Source organism: Mus caroli, chromosome X (assembly GCF_900094665.2).
Source record: "Mus caroli chromosome X, CAROLI_EIJ_v1.1, whole genome shotgun sequence".
Taxonomy (NCBI): Eukaryota; Metazoa; Chordata; class Mammalia; order Rodentia; family Muridae; genus Mus; species Mus caroli.
In genome coordinates this window covers 1,068,578-1,083,139 of record NC_034589.1, presented here as the reverse complement: position 1 = coordinate 1,083,139, position 14,562 = coordinate 1,068,578, and the positions used below count along the sequence as shown (strand labels likewise).

The 14,562-nt window shown below is 41.0% G+C and overlaps 1 protein-coding gene across 2 annotated transcripts in view; it reads right to left on the bottom strand.

The window, feature by feature from the left end:
- Positions 1-14,562, bottom strand: part of Dgkk (diacylglycerol kinase kappa) — a 137,448-nt gene continuing 122,886 nt past the window's right edge. The window contains exons 22-28 of one of the 2 annotated variants that reach the window (XM_021153876.1): positions 14,101-14,235; positions 12,660-12,820; positions 11,773-11,914; positions 10,056-10,142; positions 7,536-7,646; positions 4,706-4,832; positions 1-3,762 (exon numbers count right to left, since the gene is read on the bottom strand). In XM_021153876.1, the coding sequence (XP_021009535.1) occupies positions 3,683-3,762; positions 4,706-4,832; positions 7,536-7,646; positions 10,056-10,142; positions 11,773-11,914; positions 12,660-12,820; positions 14,101-14,235 (843 nt within the window). In that variant the 3' untranslated portion in view covers positions 1-3,682. The remainder of the gene's footprint in view (positions 3,763-4,705; positions 4,833-7,535; positions 7,647-10,055; positions 10,143-11,772; positions 11,915-12,659; positions 12,821-14,100; positions 14,236-14,562) is intronic. The other variant, XM_021153875.1, reaches the window with a different exon arrangement.

The following is a 14,562-nucleotide window of genomic DNA, read 5'->3' as shown; positions in this document are numbered from 1 at the left end:
TGCTATTTATCCATTTATTAAAATATTTTAAGAAGCAATTACAACTGTGAGGACTGGTGTTCCACTTTGTGGGGAGGGCTAAAAGGAATAGGCACACTTTGTGGATCTTTTCCTTCTGCATTTTTTTCTGTTATTCCATGACTATTCCAGCCTCCTCCCCTAACCAGGCCCTGGCCCTGCTACTTATTTTGCAGGGCCTTTGAGAAAACACAGAACACAGAATAGAAAGCAACAATGTATTACAGATTAGCAGACGAATGCAACTCCATAACCATAAAGCCAATCAAGGTCCTTTATCCAATGGGAAAGTATGAATGAGGTCTGATCTCTTTGGTAATAGTTTCCATATGTTATACAACTAAAATTCTACTGTGTCCTGTGGGAAGATGATGCTGATCCCCCCAAATTTCTTCTGGCCACCTTTTATTACTTTTTATCCTTCTCTTAACCTTCTTTGGTGTAACAGAGGGCTTTATAGGATAGCTGGTGACCTCCTATAGTATCAATGCCAGAAGTGGTTGGTGGCACCTTAACTCTATTCAGATTTTTCCTTCCCTAATGTCCTTCTGGCCAAGAATTAGCCATTCAATCAATTCTGCAGAAAGTACTACCAAAGACACAATCAAACCCCAGAGTTTTGACTCTTAATGATTTCTGTACATAACTCTGGCAGATACTTGGTTTCCAGTCCCACCACCTGAACAACTGTAGTTCTTCAAATAGTCAACAATGAAATCTTGAAAGGAGCCCATGTTCTTAGGGGCTAAGTTAACTTCAGAGAAAGTGGGGGAGAGAGAAAGAGAGAGGAGAGGGGGAGATGGTAGGTAGCTAGGGAGGGAGGGAGGAAAGAAGGGAGAGAGGGAGGGAGATCCCTTCTTACTTTGTAGATGTGTGAACAAGTTCTTAGCATGTCATCTTCCTTTCTCAGGAAAAGAAATTGGTAACTAAGCAATTTAGATGATATCTGGACCATTTTAACAAGCCAAGTTGGTTTCTTAGCTTATCAGTTTTGCTCCACATTTGGTTCAAGTCCCCATCCTATGGGTGTCATTCAATAGCACTCTGACTCAGGTGGGGGGACAGGGAAAGTGAGTGGGAATTCAGATGGTACAACAGAGCAACAGCAGCATTGCAGTACACAAAGACCTACAGTAGTACTTCAGCAAAATAGGCAGAGATGGGGTCCTGTTCCAGTTGACTATCATTGTGATAAAAATAATTACAAGACATAGCCCTGCTTAGTCACTACCAAGATAAGGCTACGGTTTCCTAAGATTTCCTTCTGTTTCCTTAAATTTGCTTATTTATAAATGATCCTTGGAAAAGACTCTTCTGAGAAAATTTAAGATGGATCCCAACTCTGTGAATGTGTCTGTGCAGGTATTCATTCCTGCAACCAAGGAGGAACCTTGGTGGTTTGATCTGATACCTCCTCCTGGGAAGAAAGAGGCATAAGAGAAAACCAGAGACACTGCAACAGCACTCCCCTCAAATACATACACTGTCAACAAGTACAAATTCTGTTATTTGAGTCTTACACGTTTTCTGTCGTCTTTTCCCATTGAATTTCTTCTCCAGTTGTAGAGCTAGGACATTTTTTTTGTTGTTGTTTGGCACAGCTATCGGACGTTTGGGGACTACCCCATTGTTAGTCTCTTTTTCTCACCCTTGAAGAGGTGGAACACAGGCAGCTGGTTTAAGTGGGTTAGGCTGGTGGTGTTCTAGAAAGTTAAGAACCAGTGATCGAAGTCTGGATTGTGCACCTCAGTAAACCAGCCATTGGACTGAGTAAGGTAATTGAGCACGCTAAGTTTGGCTGAGCAGTGAGAAAAGGGCAGTTTTCTGGATTTTTTTTTTCTTGATAAGTGGGAAGGGACTTGTTCAAAAAGGTATGACTTGAGGGTGAAGAGGAGAGGCAGACCAGAGGCATTCTTTCTGAGCACTGCACTTTCAGCAGATTTACTTGACTGAGATTGGAGCAATTTAGACCAACTATGTTCATGAAAACACCTTGGAAGCAGAACAGTGGGGAAGCAGAGGCTTTTAGCCTTTGTTTTCCCAGATCAATGTTCTTTCTGGTCACTCTGACTGCCCCTCTTATACTCGGGGGGGGGGTAAGATATGAGATTTGAAGATAATTTGAGGAGTGACCCAACAGCTTATCTAATAGCTGCAGGCCCAGATTAAGCTTTTGGGGAAGGGGATGGGTTGTGGTTTTATTGTCAGGTAGACCCTGACTTAGACATTTAAAGGGTAGAGCTCTTTGTCATCTTTTTATTGGGGAGGAGGGTGATATAGCTTGGGCAGTTACTGATGTAGAGCCAGGAGAAACAGAGCTAAATGGCAGCATGCCAGCTGGGCCCTTTTGGCAGGGCATTGGTGTTTTTGTTCCCCTTCTGTGGCCTGGCTCAGAAGTGGATGTCAGAATTAGCTGGGCTATATAGACCCCAGCTACTTCTAAGACACTAAAAAATGCACCAAAAGATTAGAAGCTCCACCAAGAACTAGGGCAGTTGGTAGAGTGTATATGTGTATAGGGTAATAGGGATGAGGAGGGATTCCTGGGTTATCATAATAAATTAGAGGGTCACTTAGAGGTCGAGTTGTATTTTCAGTTCTTAAAAATATATATGTATATATATGTACATCTTTATGTCTCTGTATATAATCTATACTGCAGCACAGCGGCAAAACATTTAGTTAAAAAATCCAGCGAGAATGCAGGCAAGCACTCCATGGAGACATGCAGGCTGGGATCAAGGCAAAAGTACAGGAGCCTGTATGGTTGCCATGAGGGGTGAGTTCCAACCAGTGGGCCCACCCAGCCACGAGAGCACCACCTGGACATGTGCAAAGACATACATGTACACATGGAAAAACACAAAGAGTTTATGGGGAGATAAGGAGTAATAGAGGAAAGTGGAGGAGAAGGGGAGATGGAAAGGAAAGAAAACAGAAAGGGAGAGAGATTAGAGAGAAGAAGGAGGTGGAGGAGGAAGAGAGAAGTGAGAGGAGAGAGAAGAGATGAAGAGAAGAGGTGGTAGAGGAGAGAAGAGGAAATGAGATGAGAGGAGAAAGAAAAGAGAGAAGAGGAGAGTCCTATATCTACAAGAAAAGATTCACATAGTCATTGTAACAGATGAGTGGACAAGCCCCAGGACCTTGTTCTCATCTTCTTAAGCCAACTAGGAGCCATCTTTTGAAATTCAAGTTGCAATTGGCAGGGACTGGAGGAGAAACACAACCAAGCCTAGACACCCTTCCCCTTCCTCATCTTTCTGAGAGTTGGTCACTCATTTATTCCTTGGTGTCAACAGTTTCTCTCCAAGTGAAAGACCCCCATTCTAATATTTCCTAACGAGATGCACTCCCATACATTCTCATAGCTCCCAGGCCATTCATAGAGAGCCTGTCCCCAATAAACACTGTAGTTGCCCAAGGTACACGACGAGAAGAACTGAACAAGACAACTCGGAACAAGAATCTTTGGCCAACGAGAAAAATGTAACCCTCTAAGGTGATCTGATTAAGTCCGGGGAAAACATATTAGTATAAGGATTTGGAGGGTCTTTCTTGGTGGTGCTCATGTTTGTTCAGAAATAATTTAGTTCAGCCTTTCTTGAGGTCTTGAGAGTTTTTAGTAGAATTCTGTGTTGAGAGCTCTCCTTCCAGCTTTCAAGGATTATAGTTGAGAACTTGAAGGTGTTGGAGGGTCATCAGCTTTTGCTTGATTGCTACGATTTCTGCGACGCCAGAACTTGCCTTCAGAGAAAAAAAAAAAGTAGAATAATGAAGTAATGAAGTTAGTACTTTGCCAGATGCTTAAATATATAAGCCCCAGAGAGGGCAGAGTGGCTGGAGACAGACTCGTTTTATCCTACAGTGCCAACCATCTCTGTATCAGAAAGTCACCTGAGACCATAACTAACTAAATGCAAGTAAGATTAATGTTTGGAACCTGATCATCTGTGCAACTGCTCTGGACTCAGCCTAAGTCTACAAAAAAAAAAAAATACTTTCAAACACTAGAGATTTCTGAATGTCAAATACTTAAGGAGTCAAACAAGCTGGGCCATAGCCAAGAAAAATAGCATTAGAGCCAAAAGATTTCCTCTTGGCATCTGTAAAACCTTTCTTCATTAAAGCCAAACCAACTGGGCTTCCCTCACTGTACTCTCACATATCCACTAAAGCTCTATCCAACATCCATGTTGACTAAGCCTCGAACTTAGGAGAGACCATAGGCATCAGAATCGGGACAACTACAAATTCTAGTAGTCTTCTTCTGAGACTCATTCACATTTCAACAGTACTTCAGAGCAATTATAAGGACGAATGGTATAAAAAACAAAATCTATATGGTACAAGTTTTATCCCTGTATCCAGAGACTCTATAACAGGGAGAAGGGATTTTGATGGGACAATGAAACTGTCCCCTAACTGTAGGCATGGGTCAAGCAGTAAAATTGTCTGGTTGCAGTTCTTTTTGTCCATAGAGCTCACACAGGACCACTCCTTCACAGGTTCTCCTGTTACTAGTCATTATCCATACCATTCTCTAACTCCTTTGACATTACCTAATACCAGCTTCCTCCTGGATTCTCCCTTTACAACATGCCCATAAACATTTCTGAAGTTACTTCCAGGTCTCTTGGAGATATCCAAGCTATTGTTCATGACTTTTATGACTCTGGAAGAGACTTACCAAGAAAACCAGGGAATCTTTGGCTTGATTTAGGCTTTTCTCCCTCTTCTCGTTGTTTCTTCTTCCCCAGCTTGGGGAATTTCATTCTAAACCTACGACTTAAACTGCGAGTGTCAGAAGCCTGTTCCTGGGAAACAACAGCAAGAGTAAGGTCAAAATGTTAGTTGACATTCTTTAATTATCTCTATAAGCTTTTTAAAGTGATTGACAAAGATGGTTAAAGAAAGTAGGTATATCTACTCCCAGTTCAGATCGGATAGTTACCCCTACTCACTAGTCACATGCCTTAATAAAGAAATTGAGCTTTAGCAAGAACTCATTCTATATCATGTACCTTACTAGATATATCAACAAATGTTCAAAACATTAAAACATAATATATATATATATATGTGTGTGTGTGTGTGTGTGTGTGTGTGTGTGTGTAGCACAGTGGCAAAATATTTAGTTAAAAAGAGTCCAGTGAGAATACAGGCAAGCACTCCATGGAGACATGCAGGCTGGGATCAAGTCAAAAGTAGAGGAGCCTATATGGTTGCCATGAGGGGTAAGTTCCAACCAGTGGGCCCACCCAGCCGAGCACCACCTGGCGCTCAAGCATCCTAGAAACAGGGCTCTTGTCATTCTTGGATTAGAAATGAAACCAAGGCTCAGGATTAGGGGGAGGCTATGCAAGCAGGGGGAGGGAAGGGCAAAGTAGAAACAAACAAAGGTATACATTTTTAAAATAAAGTTTCTTGAGAAAAACAAGAGAGCAAAGTCTTAGAGGTTACGCATTTCATGTGAGGTCACATGGATTGTTGGGGTCATTGCTGCTCATATGGCATTCTTTTCATAAGTTATAAAAATATATTCCATTTTTCACACCTACAGTTGAGAATTCCTTTTTAAGCCCCTCTGCCAAGTACCGTCATACAGGGAAGACTCTACCTCACAGGCTGTTTTCCCATAGCAGGTCCCAATATAAATTGGGACCCCAGGGTATAGGCTGAATTTATTTAAATAAATGTCTTAATTTTCAACGTAAATTCTTTTCTGTGTGGACAACATGGGCTCTGTAATTCAATTCATTCTCCAGCTCACATCTTGTTTCTGTAAGAGCGTTCTTATTTTATTTCTGTTCCTAGCAAAATGATTCTGAGGTTGAATTATTGCCAGGAAATCTAGCCAGACACATTGCAAGAGGTTTTGGGATAATCTACCTTTCAGGCTTAGTTCTAGCCTTCGTCCTAGCAGAAGAGTGACAACTCTCCCTGCACTGACTCCCACTGGACCCTTTCTTCTCTGTGTTGTTCCAGGCTGAATATCCCAACCTTCAGAACAACTTTCTATAAACAACTTCAAGGAAGAGCACAGAACCTTACCCTCACTTAGTTATAGCCTTGAAAAGCCCCATAAATAATTGACTCTTGTCCTGCTTTCCCCCCAGAAAAGTAGGTCTGAATCTTCTGTCGTGTCAAAGGAAGAGTATTTAGTGTCTATAACATTTCCTTGGCTTAGTTTCAATCTACTTCCTTTCTTCAGGGCTTTAAGTCTATGGAAATACTGGAGCTCAGAAAATAGAGTTTTGTCCCAGGTGTGGAAGACTCACATATAAATTGGGACCCCAGGGTATAGGCTGAATTGGACTCATTTCTCTCAGTATTCAGCTAGTTTGCTTAGGTAAGGAGCTTAATGGGAGCTAGCTGAGCAAAGTAATAATAGAATAGAGAGTGGGAATTTGCTTTGCTTCTTGTCTAACAGTATGTCTTCCTTCCCTAGAGGGCTACTGATAAAAACATGAGATATACAAGGCCTTGTAATGTAATTACCAAAGACATACATGAAAATTGTTAGCCTTTTAAGACAGTGGTTCTCAACGTTCCTAATGTTGGGGCTCTTTAATACAATTCTTATGTTGTGACTCCCAACCATAAAATTATTTTCATTGTTACTTCATAACTTTAATATTGCACCTGCTGTGAATTGTAATGTAAGTATTTGTGTTTGCCAATGGTCTTTGGGAGTTAGAAGCTTTGTTTTAAAACCTAAATTTGCATACAATTTCTTTCTTCCTACTGCTGCACTATTGTAAACATTCTTATATGATTTACTCACATGTATACAACTGGCAGTTGGAGTCAGAATATAGCTACGAGGAGGCAGGGAAGGATTCTGAAATTTGAAATGAATGCTTTTATGGTGGAAAATTTTTGAAACAACTTCTTTCAGATCATAAAGGAACTATGTTACCTTGTTACTATAGGTGGCCATACTTGGCATACTTGATTTATGAAATAAATATGAAAGTTTTCAATCTTAGAAAAGCACTCAAAGTAGTCCAAAAAATGACAGCATCTCTGTAGCTATATCTGTTGCAATGTTTGACTTTCCTTTTATACCACATATTGACTGGGAAAGGGAATGGGGGAGGAGGTAGCAGCAGGAAGAGAAGTGTTTGGGAGATTTAACTACCAGTATGGCCTAGGTATCAACCATTTGCAACATTTCTCTGTAAACAACTGGTGTGGCTATGGCAGCATGTGCCAGATAACGTTTAGTGCTAGCAGAAGACACTGAGCAGGCAGTTTGTAGCCTGGAGAGCAAAGTGATCTTCCTTATTCTTTCTTGCTTTAAAATGAGTGTCTGGTTATTTTTTCATGGCCACCTAAGTTGTTCATGTTTGCTGCTTTGTTCCATCCATTTATGATAAGGACATTCAGGAGGAGGATGCTTCACTAGTACTGAAGCTAAGAGTTGTATTGGACCTCTGTCACACCCATCCCATGTACTGACCACATACCGTGAGATCTTACACCAAGGGAAAATTCCCACCTCCCATTTTACTCACCTCTGGAAAGAAGATTTGACTCAACCAGCCAATTGCAAGTATCCTTCTTAACTCTGTATTCATGGCATCCAAGGCAGTTTGTAGCATGTCCCGATCCTCAGCATCTCTCAACTGGTACAGACAGGGAGAAAAGTGAGTGTACATTTCCTCGTGTTCTGCCTTAGACTCTACTCTGAGTCTATGCTAGTGGCTAAGAGATCATAAAGGTGACATACTGTAGCTCATTTGGCCTATAATCTTATCGTTTACTTCTCAAAAGTAGTACTAGCTTTAGACAGCTCTTCTTTTCCAACAAGAAGATCCATGAAATCAGATGAGTCAGATGGCTCAGGTCTCCTTGGAGATGGGAATGCCCAGTTTCACAAGTCAAGGTCTTTTTGAATTAGCACTGAGATTTCCCCCTTGAGCTTAATGTATAGAACAAGGATTTCCTACTCCTGACTTCAAATTTCCAGAGCCATACCAGCATCCACCTAAGTAGCAGCTATCACTGTATTCTGAGCATATTGTACATATCATATACCGTGAATACATAATTTCACTTACTATTCCCAATAACCTTACAAGGGATGATCATTCTCATTTCATGGTTGAGAAAGCATAACCAAAGACGTTTAATGTTCAAAATTACAGGATTAGACAGAACCCCTCTAATTTAATAGCTGATCTTTCATACTATTCCACAAAGGGTATATAAAGTGTCCTTTATAGGACTATCATAAAGATGCTATAGGAAATAGTTATTTTATTATGCATTATAATTTAAACGATACTTTGTTAATCGAAGGTGACAAGGTTAGGGAAAGGCTATTTCAACTTTTCCCTTCCTGGCAGAGGGTCTGCATTTCTAGACTGTGGTGTAGCTACTAGTTCTTTGTTGTTTATGATTAAAAACACATTTTCAGATGGCTTTATCCCATATATTTAGAAAACCAAATTTAAGCGGTTACTACTAAGCTCCCAGAACACACAAGATAAATTCTGTGTGGCACATGGGAGACTTACGATATATTTTTTTGAAACCATCTCTAACTTCCAGATCAGCAGTGTGGGTGAGACCATTTATATTTTAACAGGTAATAACTTGGGCACATGGAAGTACACTGACGTATGCAGCCCCTGGAAGCACCACACAGAAATCTAAGCTGGACTCAACTCTCCTCCCTACCATGCATTCTGCTTTCAGTTTGGCATTTCTGTGGCCTCTTTCTATTTATGGGGCACTTGCTGCTGTAGCAATAGCTAGTGCCAGAAATGTGTGGCAAATGAATGGGCAGGGCATGGGCAGGGAGGTTATGGCCAGTTAAAACATCATATAAGAAAGAAACAAATCAATAGCGACAAATAATTTGTCCTGCTTTACAACTTAAGACAATATGGCATGGTTAGATGCATGTGCCAAATAAGGGAAATGGGAATTATCGAATGGGTTTCACTTCATTTTTTAAAAAAAGCTCTATACCTATTACAGTTTACCTCAAAGGCCCATGCATTTTAGGCTTAATTCTTAGACTGGTACTATTGGGAGGTAGTGGAATATTTAAGAGGTATAACCTAGTCAGAAGTATCCTGGTCAGTAGGGCCATTGCCATTGAGAAGGACTGTGGGTTCTTAACCACCCTCTTTTTCATTTCCAGTCATGAGGCAAGCAACTTTAGTCTACCTCAGGAAAAAAGGGAGCAAAGTTTCCAAAATTATGAGCCAAAACAAAGCTTTCTCCTTGTAAGTTGATTTTCTTGGGTGTTCGTTACAGTAATAGAAAGATAATATAGCCCTTGCCCAAACTACTCTTTGTACTGCCATACTTCCTCAAGAGGAGGAATAATCAACAAAGGAAAACATGACTTGTACCCATCTCATCTCTGTGACAGGCTTTCTTCAGATACATGGTTATTCTTATGCACTTTGAGTCCTCTAGTCTCATTTTGATGTGTACATATGTGTGGGGTCTCACAGGTCCTATAGGAAGGACAATTTCAATTGTCATTCTGAACTCAGTGTCATTCTCAGCTCAACCCCTGGGAAACATGGGAGGTTGGCCTCTTGCTGTTGCTGCTTAGGTTTTCTTGAAGCTCATAGCTTGGGAATTGAGCCTTAGGAAGTTAATTTGGATGTGAGCTCAGAGTCTTCCAAACTTTTCCCTATTTCCTGCTATTGTCTTCATGGTGAAGGTGACATTTAGAAACTTGGGATAAGGTCATCTCTGAAGAGCTCTCTCTTTTCACTTGTAGCTGTATCATGTATAATAAGAACACCTTGCATCTGGTTGGCCAAGTCTTGACCCAGGAGACATTGACCGAAAAGAGAAAGACTTTCTTCTAAAATATGGTAGTCCCTATGGAGTAGCATAGCACATACAGTAGCATATTCAGGTGACAAATACTGGAGACAGCAGGAATCAACAAGCAAGCCCCTACTTACAATGATTACATGTCTCTAGTACCCTGGAACCAAATACAAGCTGTGGCCATATTCAAAAGAGAGGTTTTCCCTCCCATACTCCAACCCCCCTGCACTCACCAAGTTTTCATCCAGGAAAGCTTTGGTGTCATCGTAGAGCCCTTTAAGACTAAATGTAACATCTACTGCATCAGTTCTGCTTAGAGTCTGAGAGGAGAAGAAAGGAAAAGAATAGATGGGAAAGGACAAGATAGAGGAGCTGGTTAGTAAGCATGCAGCTGGCTTCTCCATAGGAAGGTAGGAACTATCTAGTAGGATATGGCTGTAGGTGCAAAAGTAATATTAAAAATAGAGCACAGCTAGCACAGCATGAGCATCGACCAATAGGAATTGACACCAAGTGTCAACTGATACATCTCTATTGGTGTTCCCTGCAAAGTGACACACTACAGAGCTTAGCTTTTGGCATCAGTGATTGGATGCAGTGGGTAACAGGAAAATAGGACATTTACAAACTAGAGGGTAAATTTCAGGAGACTTATCCCTAGGGTAAAACTATCTTTCCCATGGCAGGTAGAAATAGGTCTAACCATAAATATCTCTTCTTGAAACTCATGGCTTTTGGACCTCCTTCAACTAGAATCTGGCCTAAAAGTTAATTCACATTTAAACATATTCTTATCCCATTGTATTTTTTATCTAATAATAAAGTTCTCTCTCCTCTTCCTCTCTCTCCCCCCTCCTCTCCATCTTCTCACTTCATCTTCCATCCTCTGTACTTCTACTCTGTCCCTTCCTCTCCTTCCCTTTGCCCCTCCTGTATGTACATGCATTAGTGCACGTGTGCATGTGTGTGTGCGTGTGCGTGTGTGTGTATTTACATATGTCAGGGATCATATCCAAGGCCTCAGGCAGGATAGGCAAGTTCTCTGTCACTAAGCTACAGTCCCCAAATCTAAATTACATTTTAAAAGCAATCCTCAAATCTTCTGGCAGTGAGTACTGGCAGGGGATGGCACATCTAATATTAAATGTGATCTGGAGCTGTCAAGAGGGAAATAAAAGCATCTTGGATCTCTGGTTCCAATGACAGTTATAACTTTATACAGGGCGTCGACTAGAATGGGGAAGGTCCAAGGCTATGTTTGTTTCCATTTATTAACTATTTCTCCCTGAGGCTGATGTGGTGGCTAGCTACCAGGAACAAACACTGCTTCTCAGGATGATTACATATGGTATGGCATTCCCCAGCAGCCGCCTTGGCCTTGTAATAATGTAAGGAGTGCCTGCATTCTTATCCACTCTATCACTTTATTTTTCAATTTTTGTGTGGTCATATGTGTATATGCATATGTACATGTGTGTGTGTTTCTGTAGAATCCAGAGATAGCTGTGAGGTGTCTTTCTTTCTCAATTGCGGTTCATATGTGTATATGCATATGTACATGTGTGTGTGTTTCTGTAGAATCCAGAGATAGCTGTGAGGTGTCTTTCTTTCTCAATTGTGGTTCGCCTTATAGTTTTGAGATTTGGCTAGACTGACTGGCTAGAAAACCTCTGAGATCCTCCTTTGTCTGCCTTCCAGAGCTGGGATTAAGATGCATGCTGCTGTGCCTGACTGTTAACGTGGGTGCTGAGGATATAAACTCTGCCACTCATGGCTTGCAGGAGAAGCACTTTCCCTACTAATCCATGGCCCCAACTCCATGTCTAGCATCAGGTTTCTACCATATTGCTTGCATATGCTCCACATTTAAGTTTTCTTTTGCTTCCTTTCTGACCCCCTTTCCTATAAAGTCTGGAGCTTTTATGTCATTTGCTTATTTTCTCCCCTTACCTCAATGGGAATGCAGGAAGCTGCACCTGCTTCGGTATCACTGTCTTGGCTATAGAACACATCATTCAGTATGCTAGCACTGGCATTCACAGAATCCATGAGGACAGACACGTGCTGGTGGACCTTGCTTAGGTCAGTAAGTCTGTAATAAAGCAAAGACAGATAGGTTGCTATGGATTTAAGAGGTGAGGAGCTGGTTATTTAGAACTCGGATCAAAATGAAGATCTTCAGTACTGGCTTTGAACTCCCTTTTTGCTATTTCTGTTCTTCACTAGGCATTTAGGGATGCTGGCAAATGTTTTTATTCTTCTGTTCATCTTAGTTTAGCTTGGGTTTAGATACGAGGAACTTGAATAAGATAAGAAACAAAGATAGAGGAGCAGAGCTAGCTCTTGCTGAAACTTCAAGGGCTTTCTGAGAGTTAAGGACAAGCATACACATCATTTAAAATATGTATTTATTTACCCCGCATGCATGCACATGTGTGTGTGTGTGTGTGTGTGTGTGTAGGGCAAGTTTCAGGAGTTGACTCTCTTGGTTTACCATGTGTGGATCTAAGGCTCAAACTCAGGTGATCAGGTTTAATGACAAGTACCTTCACTCTATGAACCATTTTGCTGTCTTGGAATAAACATTATTATTATTATTCCTGGGTCTTGGAAAGCAGAAAGAAATAAAAATTCATCTTCAGCTCTAACAAGGACTATGAAAGATGGCTTATTGCTCCTCACAAAGAGTACGTCTTTCAGGGATTGTCAGGTCCCTAATTTTCAGCACATAGTGAGATTCCTTTCTGAGGTAAGGTCCCCAGTAGTCAACAGAAATCAACTGTCTCTCTCTATCCATTTTTAGTTTTCCAGCCCTGTTTTAAGTTCATTCCTCTTACCTGCTAATGAGGTTTTCTGCAAGCCGAGCCAAGTGCTGCATCTGGGCATACTCTCCATCAGAGAGGCTGTCTTGAGATTCCTGGAAATCCAAGTGGGGTGGTTGGACAGCTTGGATTTCAGTATGCTTAGATTCCCAGTTTTTCATTGAGTTCTCAAAGTCCTAGAAATGAATATAGTGGCAAATTATAGTGACAGCTGTAGCTACGAAGACACATGACAGATTTGTCTATAAGTATAGCATTTTGTAGGTAATATGGAGTATAGGTGATAAAGGAGAGTGAATACTTCCCTCTTCATTACCCCAGGCCCCTATATTATATAGCCTTTGGGTCAGTGCATCTTCACTGTAAGGTATTTCAGCTTTCATTATTGGTACACTGGCTCATGGGACACCAGTCTTGAATTAGGCAAAATGTCTACCTTCTAGAAGGTCAGCTATGAGGACATGGTGACTGATAAGACAATGGAATGCCTTTTCTGCTCTATTCTTTGTGTGTGTGTGTTTGTGTATTTTTTTTCCTCATCTGACTCTATTGTGATGAGATTTAGAGTCAGAAATGGAAAATTTATTTTTCAGTCATGCTTTTTCATTTACTATTTATGTGATAATTTGAAGTTATTGAAGCTCTCAATGTGTAAATAAATGCCTCCTCCTCATAGGATTCTTTGGGGGACCTATGCCAGGCAATATATGCAATGTGCCCAGAGCAAAGTTGGCATTTCATTAGGTGGACATTGCCTCCCTCTCTATTGGTATTTTTATGTTCACAATTCAAAAATATGGCCTCCAAGCCCTGAACAGATGATCAATAATGTGCCATCTGTGCCATTATTGTGCCTTTTTATTTAGCAGAAGTTTATGACATCTGTGAATGTAATATTTTAAGGAATCTTATAGGAGCCCCAAAGAAAACATATTCAATACAGGCACTGTTATTGAAAGAGTATATTTCCTCACCACCAAAGGGTTTTAGCTTTCTGTGCAGTATAGGGTAAAGGACATTGTTGGCAGATAGTGTCTTTTTGGGCAGGGTCTTGGGCGTTTAGGAGTCATCCCATTCTATTCAGTTCACTGAATTTGGTATGGTGCCTAGGAGATGCACTTCTAATTAATTAATTTATTTATTATATGTAAGTACACTGTAGCTGTCTTCAGATGCACCAGAAGAGGGCATCAGATCTCATTACAGGTGGTTGTGAGCCACCATGGCTGTGTTCAAATCCCATGCGGTTGCTGGGATTTGAACTTCGGACCTTTGGAAGAGCAATTGGGTGCTCTTACCTACTGAGCCATCTCACCAGCCCAGGAGATGCACTTCTATCATTCAAGGTGCCTGATGCAAGGGACATGCAGAGCTCATTTTGGGAATTTTTCTTGACTAGAAATGTGATAGCTATGAATGAGGTGACATAGAAACTCAAGTAGAACTTTTCTCTTACCCTATCTCTCATCAACATCTGGGCAACATTCTTGTATTTAATCTTGATAAGGCCTGGCTTCTGAATCCAGGCTTCCCCATCCACTTGCACAGGGACACCGTCTTCACCATCAATAGTTATTACCACCTCATGGCACTACCAGAAAAAATAAAGAGAGACAAATTAGGAGACAAGTGTGGACTAATCTGGTATTGGGTCACAATGTGAATGTGTATTTGAAGAGACACTGGCAAAAGATCTGAATCAGATAATCCCAGAGAGGAGCATGTATTACCTGTGAGCTTTTTGCTTCTTTGGTCCCTGCCACCTCTATATTCAACAACAGTCACTACCTTACTGCCTAACAGAATGCCTATTTCCTCTCCCCAGGAACTCTTACACGCAGGTAATTGCTAGGATTAGCTAATATTCTTGGGTTGTAGCTGGGAAATTTACCCCATATTTGTATCCACCGAAACCTTG